Source organism: Bos indicus x Bos taurus, chromosome 11 (assembly GCF_003369695.1).
Source record: "Bos indicus x Bos taurus breed Angus x Brahman F1 hybrid chromosome 11, Bos_hybrid_MaternalHap_v2.0, whole genome shotgun sequence".
In the NCBI taxonomy this organism is placed as follows: Eukaryota; Metazoa; Chordata; class Mammalia; order Artiodactyla; family Bovidae; genus Bos; species Bos indicus x Bos taurus.
The window spans coordinates 37,652,680-37,679,466 of NC_040086.1; the positions used below are offsets into that span (position 1 = coordinate 37,652,680).

Genomic DNA, 26,787 nt, shown 5'->3' on the forward strand with positions numbered 1-26,787 from the left:
TCTCCTCAGGAAGCCCCTTTAACTCCACCCCCTTTTAAAGGCCCTCTTAGCCACGTCAACTACAGGGGGAAAGTCTTTTAAAGACATTTTTAAGTTGCTTAAAACTATTATTTCGAGAAAGTTCTGAAGGATAAAGTGAGAAATAAGTTAAGCTAGAGGGAGGAAAAATGAGGTCACGACCTGGTCTGGCATGTGGCTGGACAGCCGCTGCTACAGTGTTCAGGCACTTGGTGTGGCCGCCTAGGAGGCGGGGCCTCCTGGAGCGCCCGGAAAACTCCAGGACCAGCGCGCGGCCTTCCTTTCGGATCCGCCATCTGCGGTGAGTGTGTGCATGCGGCCGCGCTCTGGCCCGTAACTTGCCATCGCCCCTTGTGTGTCTCCGGGTCTCATCCGTCTCCTCCTTTTCCTCACCCTCAGGTGGAACCGCCGCCAAGATGCAGATTTTCGTGAAGACCCTGACGGGGAAGACCATCACTCTCGAGGTACGGGCCAGGCCGGGGAGAAGCCGCGGCCTGAAGGAGGGAGGGCCTGAGGCGGATTTCTGCACGCGCGCTGCTTTCCGCCGTACAACGCGTTTGTGAGCCGGGCTTCTAAAATCTCACCTTGAAGTGAGGGTTGTTTGCTGAGCCGCGGCCTAGGGCGCGTTTTCTGTGACTGAAGTCCGAGCGTGTCACCTCAAGGCGTTCCGACAGGGTAGCCGGAGCCGGCGTCGCGCGGTGGAAGGGAGGCGCTCCTGTAGGTGGGCGCGAGCACGTGTGGCCCGGCCACGCAATCCGGGGGTTTGCTAGGTAGGCTTCGGCCCCCACCAGCTCGGTTCCTGGGGAACTTTCAAGTTTCTTACTCTAGTACCAATGTTTGCGTTTTAAAACTCATAGGTCGAGCCCTCGGATACAATAGAAAATGTAAAGGCCAAGATCCAGGATAAAGAAGGCAAGTTGATATTTTCTGATTCAAAAACTCATATGTAGACAGGCCCTAGACATACTTGCTGTGAAACGCGTTGTACGAAAATGCTTTTGGAATAACACAGTAGACGTGTGTGAATTCAAACGAGCTGGCTAATTTACACTCTTAGCGTCTTCTGTAAAGTGGCTGTGTTAACCTATATTAAGAATAAATGAGATTAAAATGTGTAAACATTTACAGTTACACCTTTACTGTAGTGAGTACTCACTGATGACTGTCAGTACCATTTACTTGATTCAGGATTGTAAATCTTGAGCAGATATGCTTAATTTGCTATCACTTAATTTATGTATTCAACTTGTTTCCCATTAGGAATTCCTCCTGACCAGCAAAGACTGATCTTTGCTGGCAAGCAACTGGAAGATGGACGTACTTTGTCTGACTACAACATTCAAAAGGTCTGTTTGGAGGAAAGCAGCCCTTTAAGTATAAATATATGTCTTACAACTGGGAATTTTGACCAGCATTCAAAAGTAGGGAGAATAGCATTCAATTAGCAATAGTATCCCAGGTGATTCTTGCATCAGCATTTGAGAAGTGCTGCTACAGACCCCTACATTTTGGATTTTTGCACATTGCATCCCATGATGTTATTTAACCTTTCTATAGCAGTTTATGTAAGAATCAGATAACCGCCCCCCAACATTCCATCATCTGTGGCTGTGCTTGACATCCAGTTAGAAGGTGCATGATACTAGTTGTCTCTTCTCTGAACACTAGCATTAATGTAGGCATTTTTAAAGCCTGTTTCATTCTCTGTTCAATAACAGGAGTCCACTCTTCATCTAGTGTTGAGACTTCGTGGTGGCGCTAAGAAAAGAAAGAAGAAGTCTTACACCACTCCCAAGAAGAACAAGCATAAGAGAAAGAAGGTTAAATTGGCTGTTCTGAAATACTATAAGGTGGGCCAAATAACTTTTTTGTCTATAGATGAATAATTTTGTTTGCATTTCTGGTTTCAAACTCTTTTTTATTAAAGAAGTTTGGAGTTTTTTTCCTGTTTTGGTATTTGATTGGGCTTTATGTAATGGGGATTACCTGTAGCTACTTCATTTCAACTAAGCTTTGGGTTCTAATGTCAGTTGGGTTCAGGTCTTAACTCTGTCCATTACTTGCATGGCTGGACTTTAAAAACTCAACTCTTTGTTGTACTAATTACTGGTGAGAATTTGGGATGCTTTGGTTTGTGAATATTAAAAACTATCATTGTCGTGTAATTTAAAGGATAAATATTTTGAGTCACTTAGACTTCAGAATATGTTGCAAGATTATCTTAATAGCAAGTTTCTGCTTTTTAGGTGGATGAGAATGGCAAAATCAGTCGCCTTCGCCGGGAGTGTCCCTCAGATGAATGTGGTGCTGGAGTTTTTATGGCCAGTCACTTTGACAGACATTATTGTGGCAAATGTTGTCTGACCTATTGTTTCAACAAACCAGAAGACAAGTAATTGTATATTGGTTAATAAAGATATGAGCTAACATTTAAATGTTGGGTTTTATTGCACTGCCTTTAAAAGTGGACTTTAAGCATCAGATTTTCTAAAGTAACCTGTACTTTGCAGAATTATGTTGTATTTAGTATCAGTTGTTTAGATTTAAGCCAGTTATTTTGGCCTTAGCAGGATTGACATTTAGACTGATAATTCTTGGTTGTAGGGGCCTTGGTGTGCATCAGTAGGATAATGAACAGCATTCCTGGCCTCTACCCACTTGATGCCATGAGCATACCACCCCTCCCCACAGCCAAAAGTATCCACATTGCCAGATGACCCGAGGGTGGGCAAGAACTATATATGCTCTTCCTCACCCCTGCAGATTGGGAAACACAGGTTTGTGTGAATTGGTATTACAACCTTGCCTTAAAAAGCAACAAAATACTTGTTTCCTACAAATGAAGTTTAAAGGCTGAGCTCATGAGTTGCCAATTCATCCATCCCAAGTCTCTGGGTGGTTTGGCTCAATATTTGCTGTTGGCAATGCAAAGGGTACATGCTATTATTCAGTGCTAAGTGTGTAAATTCTAATGTTTACTTACTGGTAGTGTTGATGCTAAAAAATATGGTTTCCTAGTATTGGTACCTCATTTTGTCTCTAGAGCACAGTTCAGGATCACTGAACTAAAGCACCTGAAACTTAAAACAGATTTTAAGATTCAGTCATACACCAGTAATAGTTTCCTTTAGCCATATTTTCCCATACGAGGATTTCTAGTTGTATGCATTCTTAAATAAGGTTTCCTAGGACTGTAGTATTTTAACAGTTAAACATCAGTTAAAGCTTGGTAGAGCTTCTTGACCAGTAGTGAGTGGTGAACTATACTTTCAGTAAAACAAAACTAGTTGCTCTATAATAAGACAAAAACATTTAATCATTTGTATATTTTTAAATAATTTTAAAATCCTGGATCCCAAGAAGTCTTGGCTGGAACTTCTTTTTCTTCGTAACAAATAATAGCATCTCCCACTTTAAATTCTATCTTTTCTTCATCCAAACTAAGACCACAGTCCATTCCAGTTTTGACAACTGCAGTATCATCTTTATGGTGTTTCAGTGAGATTAATGAGCCTTTAGGGGAAAAAAGAAAATATAGGGTTCATATAGTCAACAAATAAGTGTCCAGCAAGTACTGTTGTCTGCTACAACAGCAGACTACAAGGAAAATTACACAGGTTTTACACTTCTTCCATGTTACATGATGGGGCTAAATACCAAGGAAAAGGGTAGAAAAGTTACGTGGCTGTAGTAATCTTCCTTTTTAAAGGTAACACTGCAAGGGATGGGGTGGTTCTCAGGACTTGGATGAGCTAAACCAGGATGACACTGCAGGCAAAGGTGGTTAGAGGATGGAAATAAGTAGACATGGCTCAAAGGGCTTCCCAGGTGGCCCTAGTTAAGAACCTGCCTGCCTGGTGCAGGATATAAAACATGGGTTTAGTCCCTGGGTCTGGGAGATCCCCTGGAGAAGGGCATGGCAACCCACTCCAGTATTCTTGCTGAAAAACTGGACAGTCTGGTGGGCCTTAGTCTGCAGGGTCACAAAGAGCCGGACACAACTGAAGCAACTTAGCACACATGGCTGGAAAGGTAGTTTGGGGTCAATTTTTAGAACCTTAGAACATTAAGACGGGAACTAACAATCCTGTGGGAATCATTGGGACCGGAGGCCAGATACGAGTTAGCAAGAGGTGACCTGAGCTAAGACTAGGGTAGAGAAAGACCTCAGATGGTAACCCGAAATCAGGTTTTTAGTGACTGGATATGAAAGAAACAGTTTTATGTTGCTTACCCTTCCAAATAACATGTCCATTGCGGATTAACTTAAATTTTTTTTGCTTTTCTATCTGTCCCTTTTGGACTCTGCAGCCAGCCACAGGAACTTTTTTCTTCCCTTCTGTTATAGAGAAGGTAGCTAGTATAGAAGCCTCACCTTTAGGAAGACAAGAATGTTAAGTATACTGAAAACAGAAATTCTTGACAAATACATAATTTCTGACATTCTGCACAGCAAAAATTAAAGGCGTGAGGAAAAAATACAAACTCTGGTAAAGAAGTCTCGATTTTCTCTGATTCCACGACTTATTTTCCTGGCCAATATTAGAAATAAAAGCATAAAAATCCTTGGAAATGTACTTACCAAAAGAATTTGGAAATGTACTTACCAAAAGAATGAATAAAAGAAACATGTTTACTGTTTTGGCTGAATAAAATGCAGAAGATGCTAATAGTTGATTGTAAATTGAGTGTAATTTCTGTCTACTTCGTGAAAAGCTAGTTCTCAGTCATCCTTCAATACAGTTTCTCAACTGGATCATCTTACTAAGCTCACCACTGGTAGATTATACACACTTAAGAGTACTAAATCTCTGATTCAACTCAGTTTTTTTACTGACTGAAATTTGAAACATTCGAATACGACATGGTATCACACACTAGAATGTACTAGTTTTCTAGGGTTAGTGCTATTTGGTGTTCACTTCCTCCTAGAAATCCTCATGACTTTTCTAAATTGCTCTTACCACAAGAACATAATAAATCTCTGTGTGATCATGTTTAGCAGGTCAGAAGAGCCTAAAATAAATCTGCATCGTGGACCAAAAATGAAAATACTCTCATCATGAGCAAACAGACAAATCCAAATTAAAGTACATTTAACAAAGTCACTGGCCTATGCTGCTGCTGCTGCTGGTGTTGAGTCGCTTCAGTCGTGACTCTGTGCACCCCCATAGACAGCAGCCCGCCAGGCTCCCCCGTCCCTGGGATTCTCCAGGCAAGAGCACTGGATGCCGTTTCCTTCTCCAATGCGTGAAAAGTGAAAGTGAAGTTGCTCAGTCGTGTCCAACTCTTAGCGACCCCATGGACTGCAGCCTACCAGGCTCCTCCGTCCATGGGATTTTCCAGGCAAGAGTACTGGAGTGGGGTGCCATCGCCTTCTCCACACTGGCCTATAACACTTCAAAAATGTCAAGGTCAAAAAAAGAACAGGGAACGTCCCTGGTGGTCCAGTGGCTAAGACTCCATGCTCCCAATGCCAGGGGCCCAGGTATAATCCCTGGTCGGGGAGCTAGATCCCACATGCTGCAACCAAGACCTGGTGCAGCCAAATGTTTTTTTTAAATCTGTCATCCTGGACCAGGGGAAAAATATATAGCTATAAAGTACATTATAGACACAACATGGACTGTTGACTTACAGTATTAATGTTCAATTTCCTAAGTTTGATATTTGTGGTTTTATAAAAACATCCTTGTGTTTAGAAAATAACACTGGGTAGGCCAAAATGTTCGTTTGGGTTTTTACAAACGAACTTTTTGGTCAACCCAGTATTTAGGGATGAATACAATACCTCAAATTTACAATTAAATGGCCCAGGAAAAAACTGTGTATGGAGGAAGTGGGTGGGCTAAAGCAAATTAAACAACTGAACTGGAAGTGAGTCTGTATACTTTAGCCTTTAATCTGGCCAAAGGATATGTTAGAAAAAATAATTTTAAATATTAAATATTTAATGTAAGTTTTCTTCTTATGGTGGATTTCTCTGCCAGTTGCAGGACACAATCAATGGCTCCTTCCACAACACTATTAACCTTTATGCCTCCATCCAGTCTACTTTGTATTATGAGTTGTTTATGTCTAACTAGAGGGCACGTTCTTACTGCCTTATTGCCTTTACATCCTCACAGCCAAAGCATAACACCTTACAGAGGCCAGGTGTTTATAATTCAGATGAAATTATGCTGAACCCTTATCTACAGTAGTCATTTTTTCTAGAACACAGGATATGTGTTGGAAGAGTGAACATATTTAAACAGTGAAATACATTTCCCCTTAAACTTTGCTTGAATGTTTAGAAGTACCATTCAGTGAACACTCACCTATTGGGTGCTCTTCCACAATGCAGGGCAATCTGCTGCTCAGTTCCTCCTGCAAATCTTCAATAAGACGGTAAATGATTTTGTGAAGTTTAATTTTTACTCCTTTTTTTGCAGCCAACTGCTGGATAACATTGCCTGCATTCACATTGAAGCCGTATATAACACCTGGAAAGCATAAATAAAGTAGCACAAATATTGCATTAAACAGTCTTTCAAGCAAAAACTCAAATCTAAATTTTTTGCTTCTATGTAAGTTAAAAGCAAGTAGGAGAGAGAAATTCTATAATATTTTCTCATGAAAGCTAGTTTTCAAATTAATAAAAATATTTTATAATTTCTGTTATGTCTTACTAAACAAGGAAAATTTCTTCGATTTTTAAGTGTTCTTTATGATGTTTAATGTTCGTTTAGGAAACATTTAAAGTGCCCAAAAGGTGCAGCTGCTGCTGCTGCCGAGTCGCTTCAGTCGTGTCCGACTCTGTGCGACCCCATAGGGCATACCACCAGGCTCCCCCGTCCCTGGGATTCTCCAGGCAAGAACACGGGAGTGGGTTGCCATTTCCTTCTCCAATGCATGAAAGTGAAAAGTGAAAGTGAAGTCGCTCAGTTGTGTCTGGTTCTTAGCGACCCCATGGACTGCAGCCCACCAGGCTCCTCCGTCCATGGGATTCTCCAGGCAAGAGTACTGGAATGGGGTGCCATTGCCTTCTCCCAAAAGGTGCCAGGTGATACGCTAAATGTTAATTTTTACACCAGGGAAATAAAAAAATGATTATAGCTAAAGTATTATTACATTATTTTAATAATTGTTATTAATTACAATCTTATAGCCCACAACTTTTGTGCTTTGCTCTGAAGTATTCAGCCGACCAAAAGATGTTAAAAAAAACACATGACCCTTAAGCAACACAGGTGTTAGGGATGCTGATCCTCCAGACAGTTGAAAATCCAAGAGTAACTTATAGTTGGCCCTCCATATAAATGTGGTTCTTCCACATCCAAGGAGTCAGCCAACCTCAGATCTTGTAGTACTGTAATATTTAGTACTGAAAAAAATCCATGTATAAGTGGACCCACAGTTCAAAACCATGTTGTTCAAGTGTCAACTGTAGTTACTTAATTAGAAAAGGTCAAGAGTTATTTAAGAAATGAAAAAAGTACCATGGAGCTGACCATTTTACCAAAGAACAAATGGGGAAGCAAAAGCAAAACACTTTCCTTAAACAAGTGAAAAAATTAAAGCAAATGGCTTAGTCAGGAGAAAAACACAACCACCTTGAAAATCTTGTCATTAAGAAATCGTTCAACACACCACACTATTTACATTAATAGTATAGTCAGTGCCCATAAAGGACTTTGAAATAGCCAGCATTATGGAAGACACCATTTCAGTAGTAGAGGTAACAACTAATTCTAATCAAGTTAGGTCATGAACTACCTCCTTCCTAAATGATTCACTAATTCAGTAAAATTGGTGCTTTGCCTAGATGTTAAACCTAGTCAAAGTGACAGTCATGCAGTCATGAGTCCCCATTCTGTATAACGTAAGTTTGACTTATTAATAGTCCCCTTGCTTTCGAGGTATTTAAAGCTAAAAGGAGCTTTTGATCTAAGAAAAATATAATTTATAAAATTACAAGTGAACAAAAATAGGCAGTCAAAAGTAAAAGATAACACTGAATAGGCTGACTGCAGATTTCAGGAGCATTCAAAAATCTAAGTGAAAGAGAGAACCAAGCTTGGTTTAGTTCGGGATCTGGGCGAGATGAGGTGGCAGTAATGGTACACTGGGCAAAAAAAACATCAAGAAACACTCCTGGGGCTTGAAATAGTTCCCCAAGAGTTCAGTACAACAATGACCAGTGGGGCTGTGCCTGCAGTACTGCACATCCTGTGCAGGATGCAATCGCTAGCTGGGACTGGACTGCCAACAGGAAGGGGAATTCGGATGGAGAGTAAATGTCAGGTGTCAGCAGCCCAGCAAAAAAGACAAAAGTGAAAGGTTCAGAGTGTGTTCTAGGGAACACAGTTAAACAGGAAATGGGAAACTTACCATGAAATGTTTCAGCAAGGTTGACATCATTTTCACTAATATCACCCACACCGAAATGTACCAAATCTAGTTCACACTCATGTGAAGCATCATAGGTATCCATAACGTTCAAAATGGCTTCAACAGAACCATCAACATCACCTAAATGCAGCAAAAGTTTAAAAATACTGATGTTAGGAGTTAGGAATTAACAGACTCAAAATTGTAATAATCTATTTAAAGCAGTAACTAGAATGGCATTTATCATGGAATATATTCTTATTTAGGTTTAGCGTGATAAATACCTTCTTAGCTGAACAAAGTATAATGAACCAGATATACATTTACAGCAAAAGTCACAAGAAAATTGTTGAAGGAAATCTCCCTCAGTGGAGGCGGGCGAAAAGGGTGAAGAGGGTCAAAAGGAACAAAATTCCAGCTATAAAATAAATACATAATGGGATGTAATATACAGCACAGTGACTATAGTTAATAATACTGCACTGCTTATTTGAAAGCTGCTAACAGAGCAAATCTTAAAAGTGTTCAAGAAAAATTTTATAACTATGTATTAGTGAGAGATGCTAACTAGATTTACTATGGTGGTCATTTCACCATATATTCAAATACTGAATCATTATGAAAATGTTACATGTCAATTATATCTCAGCTTTTAAAAATTCCCTTCCAAAATACTGAAATCATTTCAGCTTATGGCCCAAATTAATAAGAGAATGACAAAATATGAAAAAATGACAAAAAATGAGTTGTAAAATAAAATCTTTTAAAAGTCACCTTTAACAATTACAGGAAGCACATTTGAATCTCTTTCTAGTTTCTCTTTCGGCTTTAAGGGCTGCTGCTGTCTTTTTTCTCTGTACTTTATATATGACCTCTCCTTCCAGTGCACAGTGCCATACTTCTCGCGGTCTTTCCGATGTGCTTCTTGGTGTTCCTTTCGCTTTTCTTCTATTAATTTTAAATCCTCTTTATTTTTCTCCTGTTCTTGCTCATACTTTCTCCAGTCAACAACTTCACGTGCCCTTGGCTTTACAGGGGGAGAAAGGGAATTACTTAACAGAAACCAATAACTGCTGGTTTTTTCCTCCACTATAAAATTAGCTTAACTCATATATGAAACCACCAATTAAAACTTTAATATGGAGGCTTTGTGTAAATTTGAAATTATTTAAAAATCCAATCTCAAACTGCTAAAAATTCTACAGCCAAACTCTAAAATGACATCACTGGCCACTCACACATGTTATAGTACTGGATTAACATTACTTATTTTGTACTGTAACATTATAGACTGACATTTTAAATCACTATATCATATTCTACATTATAGGAATTAAGCTTAATATACCTCAGATTCTACTTCAAGAATTTCATCTCCTGCAGAAGGGAGGTCTCTCCAGCCTATGATTCCCACTGGCATGCTAGGATAGGCCTCATTGACTGCTCTGCCATTTTCATCAAACATTAAGCGTACTTTTGCCCAACTCTTTCCAGCAACCAGAATGGAGCCTTTTCTCAAAGTTCCTCTTTGAATTATAGCTGTAGTAACAGGACTAATATGAAAATAAAAGCATATATTCTTAATGCCATAATCATGATGTAATAGCACTTTCTCAAGTAAAGATACCTTTAAGAGATTACAAAATATTTATTAATATGAACAAACAGGGTTAATTCCATCACTTCTTAACTTCTCAAATAATTTTTCATACTATTTTCTGTTCAGTTGCTCATTCGTGTCCAACTCTTTGTGACCCCATGGATTGCAGCACGCCAGGCTTCCCCTTCCTTCACCATCTCCCAGAGTTTCCTCATACTCATGTCCACTGAATCACTGATGCCACCCAACCATCTCATCCAATGTCGTTCCCTTTTCCTCCTGCCTTCAACCTATTCAATTTTCATACTATAAAAACGTTTTTCATAATTGTAACCTAAGTGTCCATTAATGGAAGAATCAATAAAGAACATGCAGTATATACATATAATGCAGTAATATATAACCTTGAAAAAGAAAAAAAAAATCCTGTTGCATGCTAGAATATGGGTGAACCTCCTAAATGAACATTATGCTAAGTGAAATGAGTTAGCCAAAAAGGACAATATTATATGATTCCACTCATACAAAATATCTGAAGCACTGAAAAGCACAGAAACACTACTGAAAGGTGTTGCCAAAGGGTGGGGGAAGGGAAAGGGGAAATTAACACTATATGGGAATAGTTTGTTTTGCAAGATGAGAGTTCTAGAGATCTGTTGCACAACAATATGAATATACTTAAGACTACTGAACTGTACATTTAAAAACGGTTAAGATGGTTATTTAATATTATGTACCTTTTACCACAATTTAAAAAAAGAAGAAAACACACAAAAATATTTCTTGTAAGGTTATGGTGGTGAAGGGTGCAGATAGCTGAGTATTTTGACAAAATCCTAATCCTCTTTCTATAACTAATAAGTTAAGCAGTGAAAAGACCTCTTCTGCTAATAAGGAGGGAAATTAAAGATGAGAACACTATTCCAACAATCTTACTATATATTAATGGGTAAGGACATAAAGGATTTAGAAACCCAAAAATGCAACAATTGCTATTTCATTCTAATTTATGTTAGCCTATAAGATTTTACCAATTCAGCTAAGTCAGTGGGGAAAAAAAACAAAAATCAAACAAACTGAACTACTAAGTCACCCAAATAAGACTACTAAATGTGTACACATAGTTGCTATGGTCTCTTGATAACTGCATGTTGGGTTCTGTGTGGCAGTGCAATAAAAACCTTTTAAAAACAAATGCTTTGAAAATACTGTTCATGTATTAACAATAATATGCAATCCATATAATAATATATGGTTATATAATCAGGTCACAAAAACAATGAAATAAAATTATTAGAACGTATGCATTTGAACAGACCTACCCTCTTCCTTTGTCTGTGAAAGATTCTATTACTGTTCCTTCAACTGCACCAGTAGGGTCTGCTTTCAATTCCAACATTTCTGCAAGAGCAATAGTTGCCTCTGCCAAAGCCATCATGTTTTCACCCTTAAAAACAAACAAAAAGGAGTTGTTAATATACATTAATAAATATTATCTGTAAATGTAAATACCAGGATCAGAAAGTCAAACAATCCCTGACAGCGATACTTTTCTCTTTAAGCATAAAAAACAGAAATTAACCTATAAGAAGGAAGGAAAGAAGGATGGAAGGGAGGGAGAGAGGAAAGGAAGGAAGAAAAGAGAGACGCAAGAAAAATCTGACCCTGGGACAGATCTTGCAAGGAGCGGTGGCTGTATTATTTTTCAAAGAATAGGTACTAGTGCTTGTCAATACCCTTTTATAAACATGCTTCTTTCACCCTCATTCCTTAGTTTCCACAGATGAGTTTTCTTCCTCTCACTTACTTTACAATGCTACTTTACATGTGAAGTTCTAGTCAATTAAATAAGCTTTCACTGATTTCATTTTGATCACTCAAGAATTCAATGAAATACTACTTATTAAATAAATGAGGAGACAAAGCACTGACTAGACCCAGGCTATAAGCTACACTCTACTCAGCTGTGCAACCTTGAAAATCACTTCACCTCTCTGCATTCGTTGTTGTTGTTCAGTCACGCAGTCATGTCCAATTCTTTGTGACCCCATGGACTTGACTGCAGCTCGCCCGGCTCCTCTGTCCATGGGATTCTCCAGGCAAGAACACTGGAGTGGGTGTACATTTCCTTCTCCACTCTCTGAATTGCCTTTCCTCAGTTGTAAATTGAAAGGGCTAGATTAGATGACTCTTTCACCTTTAATGATCTCTGTTTATTGTGCTTTCTAAGGCTCCAAGATCATGTAGCTGATTAACTAGTGATGCAATTGGAATTGATGAGCAAAAGTTTTCCATTGTCCATGTTAGCTAAGAGACTGCTCACAGTTGTTACAAAGTGTGAAACAATAGAGACAACCTTAACAAAACTAACTAAACACTCTGCTTAGTTCAGTCGCTCAGTCATGTCCGACTCTTTGAGACCCCATGAATCACAGCACGCCAAGACTCCCTGTCCATCACAAACTCCCGGAGTTCACCCAAACTCATGTGCATCGAGTCGGTGATGCCATCCAGCCATCTCACCCTCTGTCATCCCTTTCTCCTCCTACCGCCAATCCCTCCCAGCATCAGGGTCTTTTCCAATGAGTCAGTTCTTCACACGAGGTGGCCAAAGTATTGTAGTTTCAGCCTCAGCATCAGTTCTTCCAATGAACACCCAGGACTGGTCTCGTTTACCCATCTACTTAATCCCTAGTATTTATTTCAGTTTACAAAATGCTGCTCTGAAAAGCAGAGTTGGGGTTGTTTCTTTGCATGTAAAGTCCCCTATTCCATCTTGGAAAAGAAGGCCTCATCTTACTGCCCTCCTACTCTCTTACCTCCACCCCCCAGGAATCATATCTGCCATGCGTTCAAATTCATGTAAGCAGAGTCACATCTATCTATTCACTCATCTGATGGTCTCTAGGCAGAAAAAGCAGTCATGTCTTCAAATGTTCTCTTCTTGCCATCCAGTTTTCAGAGTGGAGTAAAAATCAAGGTACAGTAGAAAGATAAAAAAGTAAGGTGGCATTTTATGAGTTTCAGAAAAAAAGAGGCAGTTTTATTATTAATGGAGGCATAACTTCTAATCATCTTAGAGGAATAAATTTAGGAAAAGTAAAGATAAAATGAGACTTAACTGGAGGAAAGTGGCCAAATAAAGTAAAATTTCTTCAGTGAATGATCAGAAGGAAAAAAGTCCATATTATAAGTAAACCATGGAATATGGTCAGAATGAACAAAAAAGAAAATTGTTACTTAGTAGCTACCTGTAGAAGACAAGAGAATTGGAAAGTGCTGTCACAAAACAGGTACTGAGTTTCTTTGGTGTTTTTTTATCCAGAAAAGAATAACTGGTAATTTAATGGGCTTCCCTGGTGGCTCAGTGGTAAAGTATCTGCCTGCCAATGCAGGAGACAAGGGTTCGGTCCCTGATTAGGAAGATCTCACATGCCAAGGAGCAACTAAGCCGGTGCGCCCTAACTACTGAACCTGTGCTCCAGAGCCCAGCAACAGCAACAAGAGAAGTCACTGCCGTGAGAAGCCGTCATATCGCAACTAGAAAGTAACCCCTGCTTGCCAAAACTATAAAAGCCTGAGCAGCAATGAAGATCCAGCACAGAAAAAATAAAATAAACAGATAAATAAAATTATTTTAAAAAGAATAATTGGTAATGAAAAGAAAATGGAATTCATCACAAATAACACTATAAAACTTATAGTTATTTAACTCATAGAAGCATTAGATCAATCAATAACAGAATGAATCCAAATATTATAACACTGTATTAGTAAAAAGTTTTATTTGTTAAATCGCTCTTAAGTGCCGTAAGACCTAGTCTATAACTTTTCACTTAAAAACAGGCACTTTTTTATTACCAACCAAATTTCTGCTTAAAATAAGTCTTTAGCCTACTATTATCCTATCTATCCCTGCAACATTTACCACTTACTCTCCTCATTCTAAGTATCTCATAGTAAGTAAAGCACACTTTAAGCCTGATTCTCGTGGACTGGTGACTGACCTTTCTGAGACTAATTTCTAATCTGCCAAACCAGGATAAAGGCACCAGCTTTACTGAGTACTGAGAGAATTTTTAAATGATGACAGAAATTCTGTGGGTCAAAATGTTCTTGAGCTACAAGGCACTCTGTGCACTTCATGCAGCACTCTTATCTGGACACACCTGTACTCACCGTGAGTGCAGAGACGTGCACTGCTTGAACATCACCTCCATAATCCTCACATACCACATCGTATGCTAGCAGTTCTTTCTTCACTTTCTCAGGATCCGCCTCAGCTTTGTCGCATTTGTTTATGGCAAGGACAATAGGAACTGAAAGAAACAGAGTTAAGAGTGCAAATGATGGCACTTCAACTCCAGGTATTCACATCAAAACACAAAATTTTCTGGCTTTCTCTTGACTCAGTGACTGTATTTATCTAACAAAAGACCCACTTTAGACCCACCCTACCCTGCTTTCTACACATGAAGGATTCCAGATAAGAGATGTCAAAACAGCAAGTGTAAGATTCTGAATTAAGACTAGACAATTAACGATGATTAAAAAACAAAACCACAACAGTATTAAGGGCAGAGAAAGGCCTATCCTTAGACCTGAAAGCAGGATCAGCAACTACACTAGAGATAACTTCCAGAAAAAAAGATCAAGAGAAGACTCTAATCCAACTCTACCACCAGATCACCCTTTCATGGGTCATCGCCTTATCGTGGTGAAGGGGCTTGTGTAACTCAATGAAGCAATGCAGGGCCACCCAAGATGGACAGGTCACAGTGGAGCATTCTGACAAAACATGATCCGCTGGAGGAGGGAATGGCAAACCACTGCAGTATTCTTGCCTGGAGAACCCCATGAACAGTATGAAAAGACAAAAAGATATGACACTGAAAGTGAGCTCCACAGAACAGAAGGTGCCCAATAGGCTACTGGGGAAGAGCAGAGGACAGTTACTCCAGAAAGAATGAAGCAGCTGGGCCAAAGCAGAAATGACTCTCAGTTGTGGATGTGTCTGGTGATATAAGTAAAATCTGATGTTGTAAAGAACAGTATTGCATAGGAACCTGGAATGTTAGGTCCATGAATCAAAGTAAATTGGAGGTGGTCAAGCAGGAGATGGTAAGAGTAAACATCAATATCTTAGGAATCAGTGAACTAAAGTGGACGGGAATGGAAGAATTTAATTCAGAGGACCATTAAATCTACTACTGTGAGCAAGAAGCTCATAGAAGAAATGGAGAAGCCCTCATAATCAACAAGAATCTGAAATGCAGTACTTGGGTGCAATCTCAAAAATGACAGAATGATCTTATTTTATTTCCGAGACAAACCATTCAATTTCACAGTAATCCAAATCTATGCCCCAACCACCTATGCCAAAAGAGCTGAAGTTGATCAGTTCTATGAAGACCTACAAGACCTCCTAGAACTAACACCAAAAAAGGTGTCCTATTTATCATAAAAATTGGAATGCAAAAGTAGGATGTCAACAGACACCTGGAGTAACAGGCAAGTTTGGCCTTGGAGTACAAAATGAAGCAGGGTAAAGGCTAACAGAATTCTGACAAAAGAATGCACTGGTTATAGCAAACAATCTTTTTCAACAACACTAGAGACATCTTTACGTCCAGACATCCGCAAATGGTCAATACAGAAATAAGACTGATTACATTCTTTGCAGATGAAGACAGAGAAGCTTTAAACAGTCATCAAAAACAAGACCTGGACCTGACTGTGGCTCAGATCATCAGCTCCTCAGAGAACATTCAGACTTAAACTAACCGCAGGGAAAACCACTAGGCCAGTCAAGTACAACCTAAATCAAATCTTCTATCAATATACAGTGGAGGTGATGAATAGATTCAAGGGATTAGATCTAGTAAACAGAGTGCCTGAAGAACTATGGACATACTGTAATACTGGACATATTGTAATACTGTACAGGAGGCAGTGAACAAAATCATTCCAAAGAAAAAGAAACGCAAGAAGGCAAAGTGGTTGTCTGAGGAGGCCTTACAAATAGCTGAGGAAATAAGCAAAAAGCAACAGAGAAAGGGAAAGGTACACCCAACTGAACGCACAGTTTCAAAAAATAACAAGGAGTTGTTCAGTGAACAATGCAAAGAAATAAGAGGAAAACAACAGAAGGGAAGGGAAAGACTAGAGATCTCTTCAAGAAAACTGGAAATATCAAAGGAACCCATCTAAGACGGGTATAAGATAGGACAGAAATGGTAAAGACCCAATAGAAGCAGAAGAGATCGAGAAGAGATGGCAAGAATACACAGAACTGTACAAAAAATTCTTAATGAACTGGATAACCAAGATGGTGTGGTCACTCACCCAGAGCCAGACATTCTGGAGTGTGAAGTCAAGTGGGCCTTAGGAAGCACTGCTGCCAATAAAGCTAGTGGAGAGATGGGATTTCAGCAGAGCCATTGCAAATCCTAAAAGGTGATGCTGTTAAGGTGCTGCATTCAATATGTTAGCAAATTTGGAAAACCAAGCAATGGCCTCACAACTGGAAAAGGTCAATCTTCATCCCAGTTCCCAAGAAGGGCAACACTAAAGAATGTTCAAACAATCAGACAATTGCACACATCTCCTATACTAGTAAGGTTATGCTCAAAATCCTTCAAGCTAGGCTTCAGCAGTATGTGAACCAAGAACTTCCCGATGTTCAAGGTGGGTTTAGAAAAGGCAGAGAAACCAGAGATCAATTACCAACATTTGCTGGATCATAGAGAAAGCAAGGGAACTCCAGAAAAACATCTACCTTTGTTTCATTGACTACACTAAAGCTTCTGACAGTGTGGATCACAACAAACTGTGGAAAACTCTTAAGGAGATGGGAATAACAGACCGCCTTACCTGTCTCTGGAGAAGGAAATGGCAACCCACTCCAGTATTCTTGCCTGGAGAATTCCATGGACAGAGGAGCCTGGTGGGCTACAGTCCATGGGGTCAAAAAGAGTAGGACATGACTGAGTGACTAACACACACTTTACCTGTCTTCTGAGAAACCTGTATGCAGGTCAAGCAGCAGCAGTTAGAACCTCATTTGGAACAAATGACTGGTTCAAAATTGAAAGGAGTATAAGACTGTATATTGTCACCCTGTTTATTTAACTTGTATGCAGAGTACACCATGAGAAATGCTGAGCTGGATGAGTTACAAGCCGGAATCAAGATTGCTGGAAGAAGTATCAACAGCCTCAGACATGCAGATGATACCATCCTAATGGCAGAAAGTGAAGATGTCTTGATGAAGGTAAAAGAAGCAAGTGAAAAAGCTGGTTTAAAACTCAACGTTCAAAAAACTAAGATAATGTCATCCAGTCCCATCACTTCATAGCAAATAGAAAGGGGAAAATGTGCATGCAGTGAGACTTCCTCTTCTTAGGCTCTAAAATCACTGCAGATGGTGACTGCAGCTATGAAATTAGAAAATGATTGCTTCTTGGCAGGAAAGCTATCACAAACCTAGACAGTGTATTAAAAAGTAAAGATATCACTTTGCCAACAGAGGTCTGTATAGTCAAGGCAATGGTCTTTCCAGTAGTCATGTATGGATGTAAGAGTCGGATCATAAAGATAGCAGAGTGCCAAAGAATTGATGCTTTTTAGCTGTATATTGTCACCCTGCTTATTTAACTTATATGCAGAGTACATCATGAGAAATGCTGGGCTGGAAGAAGCACAAGCTGGAATCAAGATTACCAGGAGAAATATCAATCACCTTAGATATGCAGATGACACCACCCTTATGGCAGAAAGTGAAGAGGAACTAAAAAGCCTCTTGATGAAAGTAAAAGAGGAGAGTGAAAAAGTTGGCTTAAAGCTCAACATTCAGAAAACGAAGATCATGGCATCTGGTCCCGTCACTGCATGGGAAATAGATGGGGAAACAGTGGAAACAGTGTCAGACTTTATTTTGGGGGGCTCCAAAATCACTGCAGATAGTGACTGCAGCCATGAAATTAAAAGACACTTACTCTTTGGAAGGAAAGTTATGACCAACCTAGACAGCATATTGAAAAGCAGAGATATTACTTTGCCAACAAAGGTCCGTCTAGCCAAGGCTATGGTTTTTCCAGTGGTCATGTATGGATATGAGAGCTGGACTGTGAAGAAAGCTGATGCTTTTGAACTGTGGTGTTGGAGAAGACTCTTGAGAGTCCCTTGGACTGCAAGGAGATCCAACCAGTCCATCTTAAAGGAGATCAGTCCCGGGTGTTCATTGGAAGGACTGATGCTGAAGCTGAAACTCCAGTACTTTGGCCACCTCATGCGAAGAGTTGACTCATTGGAAAAGACCCTGATGCTGGGAGGGATTGGGGGCAGGAGGAGAAGGGGACAACAGAGGATGAGATGGCTGGATGGCATCACTGACTCGATGGACGTGAATTTGAGTGAACTGCAGGAGTTGGTGATGGACAGGGAGGCCCGGCATGCTGTGATTCATGGGGTGGCAAAGAGTCGGACACGACTGACTGACTGAACTGAACTGAACTGAATTGCGGTGCTGGAGAAGACTCTTGAGAGTCCCATAGGCAGCAAGGAGATCAGACCAGTCAATCCCAAAGGAAATCAACCCTGAATACTCACTGGAAAGACTAATGTTGAAGCTGAAGCTCCAATACTTTGGCCAACTGATGCAGTCAAGTCATTGCAAAAGACCCTGATGCTTGGAAAGACTGAAGACAGAAGGAGAAGAGGGTGACAGAAGATGAGATGGTTGGATGGCATCACTGCTTCAATGGACATGAACTTGGACAAACTCTGGGAAATGGTGAGGAATAGGAAGTCCTGGCATGCTACAGTCCATGGGGTCACAAAGAGTTGAACACGACTTGGCAACTGAACAACAACCACCACCACTAGATCATCCGCCTCTTCTTTTCAGAAGCTTTTAACTCACTGTTAAAACCCAACATCTCACCAAGGGCTAAGGGTCATTATTGTAAACTTCCTTTCAGGATTTACAGCAACTCTTTCTTCATACACTTAGCTCAGTGACTGACACATAATAGAGTCTCAATAAATGTGTACTTAATGAATGAATCAAATAATCTAATCATCTACTTGTCATTACCAAATATACCCTCTCATTAGAGAACTCACACAAAATACAGATAATTCTCTGGTTAGGTTTCACCAAGTCTACAATGTTCTCAGTTATCAAAGGAACAGAAATTGAGAACAGACACAAAAGAGCTATGCAATCCACAACCTACTTTAGGAAAAAGTACATTCTATATTGACGAGCTGGTACTTAACAGACACCGAGAGAACAGGTACAGGAAGGCTGATATAAGGAATTTATCCTGTCTCAACCAACTGCTTTGTTATGGGATCCCTGACAGATTTCGCACTCATATTTGTTACATTCCTTAGGATCATTAAGAACATAGCCCATTCCACAAAAGCAACTTTGAGAAATTAAAAATTAACAAGAGAAACACAGAAGCTAGAAGACTGGATTCCAAATGCAGACATGATGCAAATTTACTGTAATTGGGAGAAGTTCCTGCCACCTTCTAGGTCTTAGTTTTCCTCTTTATGAGATGAAAAATAAAAAACTGGACTAGATCAATGACTGTCAACCTTTCTTTTTAAACTTGCCAACAAACCTAAGGGAACATGACGCACTGTCAGGTACATTTTCTCAAGACAACAGTACTTTCTCAGTGAAAGTAAGGTCATTTCAGAATAAGAATGAATGTACAAAATATATGTGTGGTGTTTACTATTACAATTTTTAAATGGACAAAAAAGGAAGAAGATAGCCAAGTGATTTCCAAAAGTTTCAATTTTATACCTTTGACCAAATAAAAACTTATTTAAAGCAGATGAGGGAAAAGTTTCTTTTTAGAGAAGAATTCAGAATATCACTGTTTGGAACTCCTAATGAATTTAGTCAATGGATACATAGGGGTTTATTATTCTAGGCTTATTTTTTATATCTGTTTTAAATTTCATTGATAAAAATCTTTTCAAAAGTCATTTGAGACTGTTAAAATTGTTATACCATGCCAAGTAAGTAAACAGTAGAGCAAGGACTATATTTGTGGTCACAAGTTCCAAGTTGAATCCTGCTACACTCTTCTTAGTAGATAATGTCTTTAGCAAAACAATTCAACTTTCTTTGAGCCTTACCTGTTAAACAGGTATAATAATCCTGGAATTCCCAAGAAGACTAAATGAGCAACATGTAAAAACAGTAACTCTATTTAGTAGATCCTTTAAGGAAAAAAGCATACAGGAAGTGAACCACACAGTACCGTGAGCATCTTTGGCATGCTGAATGGATTCTACAGTTTGTTTCATCACTCCATCATCTGCAGCTACCACCAATATAACAATGTCAGTGACCTGAGTGCCTCTGGCTCGCATTGCTGAGAAAGCAGCATGTCCTGGAGTATCAAGAAAGGTTATCTTTTCCCCAGAGGGCAAAGAGACTGTGGAAACAGAAATACAAGATCACTAAGGACTCAAATAAGAACATACATGACCTTATCAACACAATTAATAATTCTTCAAAATAATTTTATTATTTCCATTAATCTTAATTAGAACAATACAGATCATCAATCCACAATGAAGTGGTAACGTACCAGTGAGACCTTTAGAGTTTCTTTTTACGTAATCATTTCAAACTATTCCTATTTCTAGACTATAATATAAATGTATAACAGTATACATATAATATAAATACCAACTGAAATTTAGAGGAAAAAACAGACTGATAGTTGTATAGGCAGCCACTCCTACATTAGCAAACAAGAGCTGCACAACTGCTTTGAGCAACAAGTAACTTAGTACACAGTTAGAAGCTCAGGATTTGAGTCCAATAGCGTTGGGTTTAAATCCTGGCTTTGCCACTTTACTAGCTGTGTACTTTGAAGCAAGTAGCTTAACCTAAACAAGTCTCAGCCTCTTTACATGTATATAGAACTACTAATACCTACCTCACGATGCTGTTGTGAAGATAAAAAAGATAAAGCATACAAGGTTCTCAGAATACAGCTGGGCACATGCTAAGTGTTCAGCAAATGACAGCTGTTATTTAATTACGAGTGGTAACACTATCCCAACCTAGTATTGAAGAGTCTTAGGCTCATTGGTCGCAAAGAGTCGGACACGACTGAGCGACTGAACTGAACTGAATTGAAGAATGGGCTAGAATAAAAAAGGTATAATTTTCGTCTTATACTACATACAAAATAACCTTTACCAGCCACCAGCTATACATTTCATCTAATGGCTTTAAGCTTTAGCCTTTCTTTTACTTTAAATTTGTATACTTATACTATGATACCTGGTTTAAGAAAATAATATGTGGGGTTCCCAAGCACATTGTAAAGTGATTTGTGTTCATACCAAGAAAGGCACCAATGTGCTGAGTGATGCCTCCAGCTTCCATTGCTGCCACTTGAGTTTTTCGCAGTTTGTCAAGTAACGTCGTTTTCCCATGATCAACATGGCCCATTATAGTAACAACTGGGGACCTTGGGATTAATAAAGCTGGATCTGCCTGGGGCCTACAATTAACAGCAAAGGAGTTTCATTTCTTAAATATCAGATACACTTTATAGCCTATGAACTGATTTGCAGTTACCTCTGTGCACTACCTTTAACAACAAAACCCAACATACAGCTCTGATTAGATACGACTATTTTCCTCTTCTATGCATACCAGTGACTTACGATAATATATACAATGACTGCCCACCTGCTGTTGGCATCTTAATAACAATGAGCAGAACTGAATGAAATTTTAAAATTCAGGATCAGTACACATAAATCAGAAAACTAAGAAAAATAACCCTTAGAGTTTTATAATAACCTGAAAATACACTTTTTGATGCTTTAAGTACTTTGAATAAAAGGTTAACATATACTCACAGATCATTTTAATTGCAAAAGAAATTTTAAGTCAAATCTTTCCATTAAAAAGTGTGAAAAAAAAAACCAATGTTGTCTCCTTCCCCCAATTTACAGTTAAATTTTACCTTTTGACAGCATCTTTATTTTCTCTGACTTTGTCTTGTTTTAATTTGCTCCATTTTAACTTCATTCCTGACTTCTTTATCACTTCTTTGATCCAGACTTCATCTAAACGTGAGTGTGTTTCTAGTGAATCTATGTCAATAGCAGTGTTCATTAAAGATTCATATACACAGTCTGGGTGAAACAAGATAAAACCTTTTAGGATCATGAATTAAACACAACTAAAAAAAAAAAAAATCCCAGATGCTGCAACTAAAGATCCTGCATGCCATAACCAAGACGTGGAGCAGCCAAATAAATAATTTTTTTAAGTTGCATTGTTACTACACTGTATTGTAATTATTGTACTGTATAGTCATTACTACAAATATTTTTTTGCCTGTACTACACTACAAATATTGTCAAAATGAGTGCAAGAAGAAAATTTGAAAATTACAGATAAACAAAGGGAAAGTAAATGAGTATAAACAGTCTCTCAGTCCAAAAACATCCTTTGGACTTATTCTAATAGCCCACAAGACTTCTGAGAAAGAAAGTTTCATTCAAATTTTTAAAAAATCTTTCCCACTTTTATTAAAACAAAATCTTGGAGAACTATATTTGGCAAAGAGCCAAGAAACTAATTAGGAACTGTCACCTAAAGTGAAAAATATTGGAATTACTTAACATCTTTTTAAACCACCAGTCTAATTTTCATCCTTAAATACCCGAATCTCACTGCAAATAAAATACCAGGTATTCCATGTTTATAGGAAAATGTTTCCCTATTTTTCCTATAAAATTATCTGGCTCACCTATGTCTTTTTCCATTGCTCTGGCCAACTCCTCAACAGTCATTCCAAGCCACACCTCCACCTCCTTTTTAGATTTTGTTGAAGGTAATGGAGATTTCTGTGATCTTTTTTCCTATTAAATATTCAGAATGCATAAGGAAGAAGGAAGAAAAAACTTTGAGATTTATTCTGGAATATATACCACAGTCATGGCTCCTAGTTCTACCAACTCTCCCATAAGTAGTCAAACCTCAGACTAAAATTTAAAATCTTGCATTCTTAATTCACTGTTATATACTGATGTAAGTCATCAAATTCATCAATATCACTAGACAGCTAACTAGAACCTCCCTTCCTCACAAAGATTGATTGCCTGGAGTATAACATTAAGGCATAAAGATTTCATAAATGACAAAATACTCAAAATGGACTTCTACTCATCAGTCTAGGAACTTTCATCTCAGACCAAATAACAGAGAAATCTCTAAATACCTTCTTTGTCACCAGAAGCCTACGTTGAGATAATGCAGCCCTGAGGAGTGCATCTGTTTGCCAGGGTCGGGTGTATAGCTGAGCTGTCTGCACTGCATAAGCAGATGAAAACATGTGCCTCCACTGTGCCAACATTCTTCTTTGACACAGGCTGTGCAGCTGCCTACAAATAGTGTGAAACCGTAGCAAGTTCTCCAACTTCAGTATCTTCCGGTTCATGTTTCTCCTAAGAAAAAAAGTTGTAAAAGAATATTGTGGTCAATATTGAAATCAAGTTAGGAAACGTTAATAGGATATGTACTGCACGAAAAGCGCTGTGCTCATGTTTCAACAATGAGTAAAACTGGGTTCCCACAGTGAGCGAGCTCCCAGTCCAGTCAGAGAGATGGGATGTCGTACCAAGTATTCTCTAGATATTAACTATTACTATTAGTATTCTTATGATTTTGTATGTCAGTAACACTGACATACAATAACTTATAAGGGCTCTTTTTTTCTTGAAACATCAAGTAACCAAATAATAACTAGAGTGATTTTTTAACACAAATTTGAACTCATCAACTCTTTGCTAAACATCCTTTGTGGGGGCTGGAAGGGAATTATCCCCAGTTTAATATACAACTTCAAAACATGCTATATAAGGGCTCATTATCTGCCTTCTGTTAGTCTCTCACTTCATCTCTTACAATCTTATATTTCCCTCACGCCTACCTCCCCAATTTTTGTTGCTCTATCCCACATATAATCTCTGATGGTCGTCATCTAATCTTTGAACCTTTGCATATGCTTCCTCTACTTGGAAGTGTCTTTTCAACCCTAACATTTTCTGTTCTTCCATAGCTGTTTCCCAAAAATGGATGTAACAGAGTGGGAAGAAGGCATCCAATAAATGCCTATTGAATAACGTTTTTTGATCACTCTTGTTTTTTGTAAGATTCATTTATTTTTGCCTGTGCTGGTCTATGTTGCTGCTCATGGGCTGGCTCTAGTTGTAATGAGTGGTGGCTACTCTCTAGTTGAGGTGCACAGGCTTCTCAATGTGGCGGCTTCTCTCACTGCAGAGCACAGCTTCTAGGCACAAGGGTTTCCGCAGCTGCACCATGTGAGATCTGTAGTTGTGACTGGGGAGCTCTAGAACACTGGCCCAGTAGTTGCAATGCATGGGCCTAGCTGCTCCTCGGCATGTGGAATCATCCCGGACCAGGGATCAAACCTGTGTCTGCAGTAGCAGTAGGATTCTTAACCATGAAACCAATAGGGAAGCCCCTGAATACTACTCTTCAGATGAAACAAGAGTTTATTGAGAAACTCACAATCAAACTCAACAGTATAGCTCAGAACTCAGTAGTACAGTCTTTTCCTCCTTGAGTCGTCTATTTCTTCTGATAACAAGACTGCATTTCTACAGTGTTTTTTTTTTTTTTTTCCAGTGTTTAAAGCAAGGAGCAACTAAAAGAACATAAGAAGTACTACTTTTCTCCTTGGCAAACATTTCCTTAGCACCATCTTCTAGGGACTGCATTTGAGGTTGTTGATTCAAAGTTTAAGAAGCCAGAGTCACTTCCTCTGGAGTTCACTGTCTCTAAAATGTTTCAGTATAATGATTCTTAAACACCTCAAGAAAGGCACATTTAAACAATCTTATTTGAGTACATTTCCCTGAAGGATGAAGTAGAGCGCTCAGGAAGCAAAGAATTTCTCGGGCGGGTGACGGGGTGGGGAGTAGATTGTTTTTTTTTTTTTAAATGAGTCTAAAACCAGAGTTAACAAGGACACGAATTAATGCAGTGGTAGGAAAGATCCTTCATGGAGATTAACCAAAGCACAGATATTTCACTGAGGCAGATATTCGAAATACACATGGCGGGGGGAGGGGGGGCGGCAATAAACCAAATACCCAAACTGGAAGGAAAACTCGCCACTTATTCCAAGCCTCTCGTTTTATAGAAAAGGAAAATGGAGTCCAGAGAGCTCAAAAAGCCTTCTCCAAAGTCATACCGCTAATTGCTGACAGTCAGGACTAGAACCCAAGCTTTCTGACTCCCAATTCCGGCGTTCCTTTGCCGCTAGGATATTCTTATTATGAAACCTGAAAAAAAAGATGTTGGAAGTAATGTAGGTGCGTTGGTCCAAACATCTGAATGAAACAGTTGAAAACCTTGGACTTCATGTGCAAATGCAAGGTAAAAAGAAGTCACTATACAAGAACGACGGATCTAAGGTAGCTTCACCTGGAACCCGAGCCCATAGGCCTTGAATACAGCGGAGGCGGGGGACTGGGGAACACCTGCCGCGGCGCTCAGGGAAAGGAAGCAGCCCTCTGCTTCCGGCTGGATAACTCCTTCATCATGCCTAAAGCAGGGTCGCGCACGGATTAGGTGCATCATGGAAAGGCTCCCGAATGCGCAATGTTCATCATCTGTGCCGCTGACACTTTAGGCCAAATACAATACACGCCACCCAGTACGACCCGGCTAAGGGACCCACCCCTCGGCCCCTCACCTAGCTCCTACCTAGGACCCAGGACTCCGGGATTCTGAAGGGGGCGGAGATCACCTTCCGGACCGGCAGGACAGTCCATCAGCCAGTCCGTCCCTGAAACGGTCCCTCTCCGGCTTCCGTTGCCGCCGGAAGAGGCTCTATTCGGAATTCAGAAGTCCCTACTTCGGAACAGCAGTTGTAACCTTTGTCGAAGCCGTACCCACGTTGCTGTGCGTGGATGAATAATCGCTTTTACAAATCACTTCCCTTCCTAGAAAGTAAATTACTGCAACTCTGGGGCCGTGAGTGGCCTCCGTGAGTACGCTCAAGGGAAAGTTAAACGGGGAAATGTGGGAGAAATAAGTCCTTAAAACACATAACTTCCAAAAAGGGGGAAATGCAAGGGACGGCGGTGATAGAGTTAGTGATGAGGAAGGAGCGCTTTCTCTTTTAAAGGTCGCCTCCTGTGGGTGGCATTTGAAGTGGTAAAGCTAGAGTGGGCCCCCATCCCAGTTCATCCCCAGCTGTGTACTCGGGGACCTTATGTAAACTCCCTGTGCTGCAGTTTTGCAATATGGTAATAATACTGGAGTGGGTAGCCATCCATTCCCTTCTTTAAGGGATCTTTCTGACCCAGAGATCGCACCTGGGTCTCCTGCATTGCAGACAGATTCTTTACCGACTAAGCCACCAGGGAAGCCCTGGTAATGGTGGTGGTTTCGTCCCTAAGTCGTGTCCAACTCTTGGAACCCTGTGGACTGTAGCCTGCCAGGCTCCTCTGTCTACGGGATTCTCAAGCAAGAATACTGGAGTGGGTTGCCATTTCCTTCTCCAAGAGATATTCCCGACCCGGATGTTAAACTCAGGTCTCCTGCATTGCAAGCATTTTTTTTACCAACTGAACTATGAGGGAAGCCCCATGGTAATAATAGTAACTGCTTAGTAAGATAGCAGTAGCAGGAAGGTTCATAAAGTAGCTGGTTCAGAAGGGTTTGCTGTTGTGGTTATTAGCTGCCTCCCAGAACATTTCCACAC

The 26,787-nt window shown here is 39.6% G+C and overlaps 2 protein-coding genes across 5 annotated transcripts; one reads left to right on the top strand and one right to left on the bottom strand.

The window, feature by feature from the left end:
* Nucleotides 1–258: 258 nt before the first annotated feature.
* RPS27A (ribosomal protein S27a) lies at nucleotides 259–2,453 on the top strand. Its single transcript, XM_027555319.1, has 6 exons — nucleotides 259–319; nucleotides 418–482; nucleotides 876–930; nucleotides 1,279–1,364; nucleotides 1,737–1,868; nucleotides 2,265–2,453. Exons 2-6 carry the CDS (start codon nucleotides 435–437, stop codon nucleotides 2,412–2,414), a joined length of 471 nt encoding a protein of 156 aa, XP_027411120.1. The 5' UTR covers nucleotides 259–319; nucleotides 418–434; the 3' UTR covers nucleotides 2,415–2,453.
* An 856-nt stretch (nucleotides 2,454–3,309) lies between these two features.
* Nucleotides 3,310–25,881, bottom strand: MTIF2 (mitochondrial translational initiation factor 2). Of its 4 annotated transcripts, none has more exons than XM_027555309.1 (15): nucleotides 25,785–25,881; nucleotides 25,270–25,360; nucleotides 23,272–23,497; nucleotides 22,801–22,912; nucleotides 22,009–22,180; nucleotides 21,377–21,537; nucleotides 20,278–20,454; nucleotides 14,171–14,310; nucleotides 11,314–11,438; nucleotides 9,740–9,944; nucleotides 9,166–9,418; nucleotides 8,392–8,532; nucleotides 6,339–6,503; nucleotides 4,253–4,393; nucleotides 3,310–3,531 (listed from the first exon to the last, which is right to left on the bottom strand). In XM_027555309.1, exons 3-15 carry the CDS (start codon nucleotides 23,488–23,490, stop codon nucleotides 3,359–3,361), a joined length of 2,184 nt encoding a protein of 727 aa, XP_027411110.1. In that variant the 5' UTR covers nucleotides 23,491–23,497; nucleotides 25,270–25,360; nucleotides 25,785–25,881; the 3' UTR covers nucleotides 3,310–3,358. The 4 variants fall into 4 exon arrangements, with proteins under 4 accessions (XP_027411110.1, XP_027411111.1, XP_027411109.1 ...); XM_027555310.1 differs by lacking the exon at nucleotides 25,785–25,881 and adding an exon at nucleotides 25,503–25,720; XM_027555308.1 differs by lacking the exon at nucleotides 25,270–25,360.
* Between the last annotated feature and the right edge of the window lie 906 nt (nucleotides 25,882–26,787).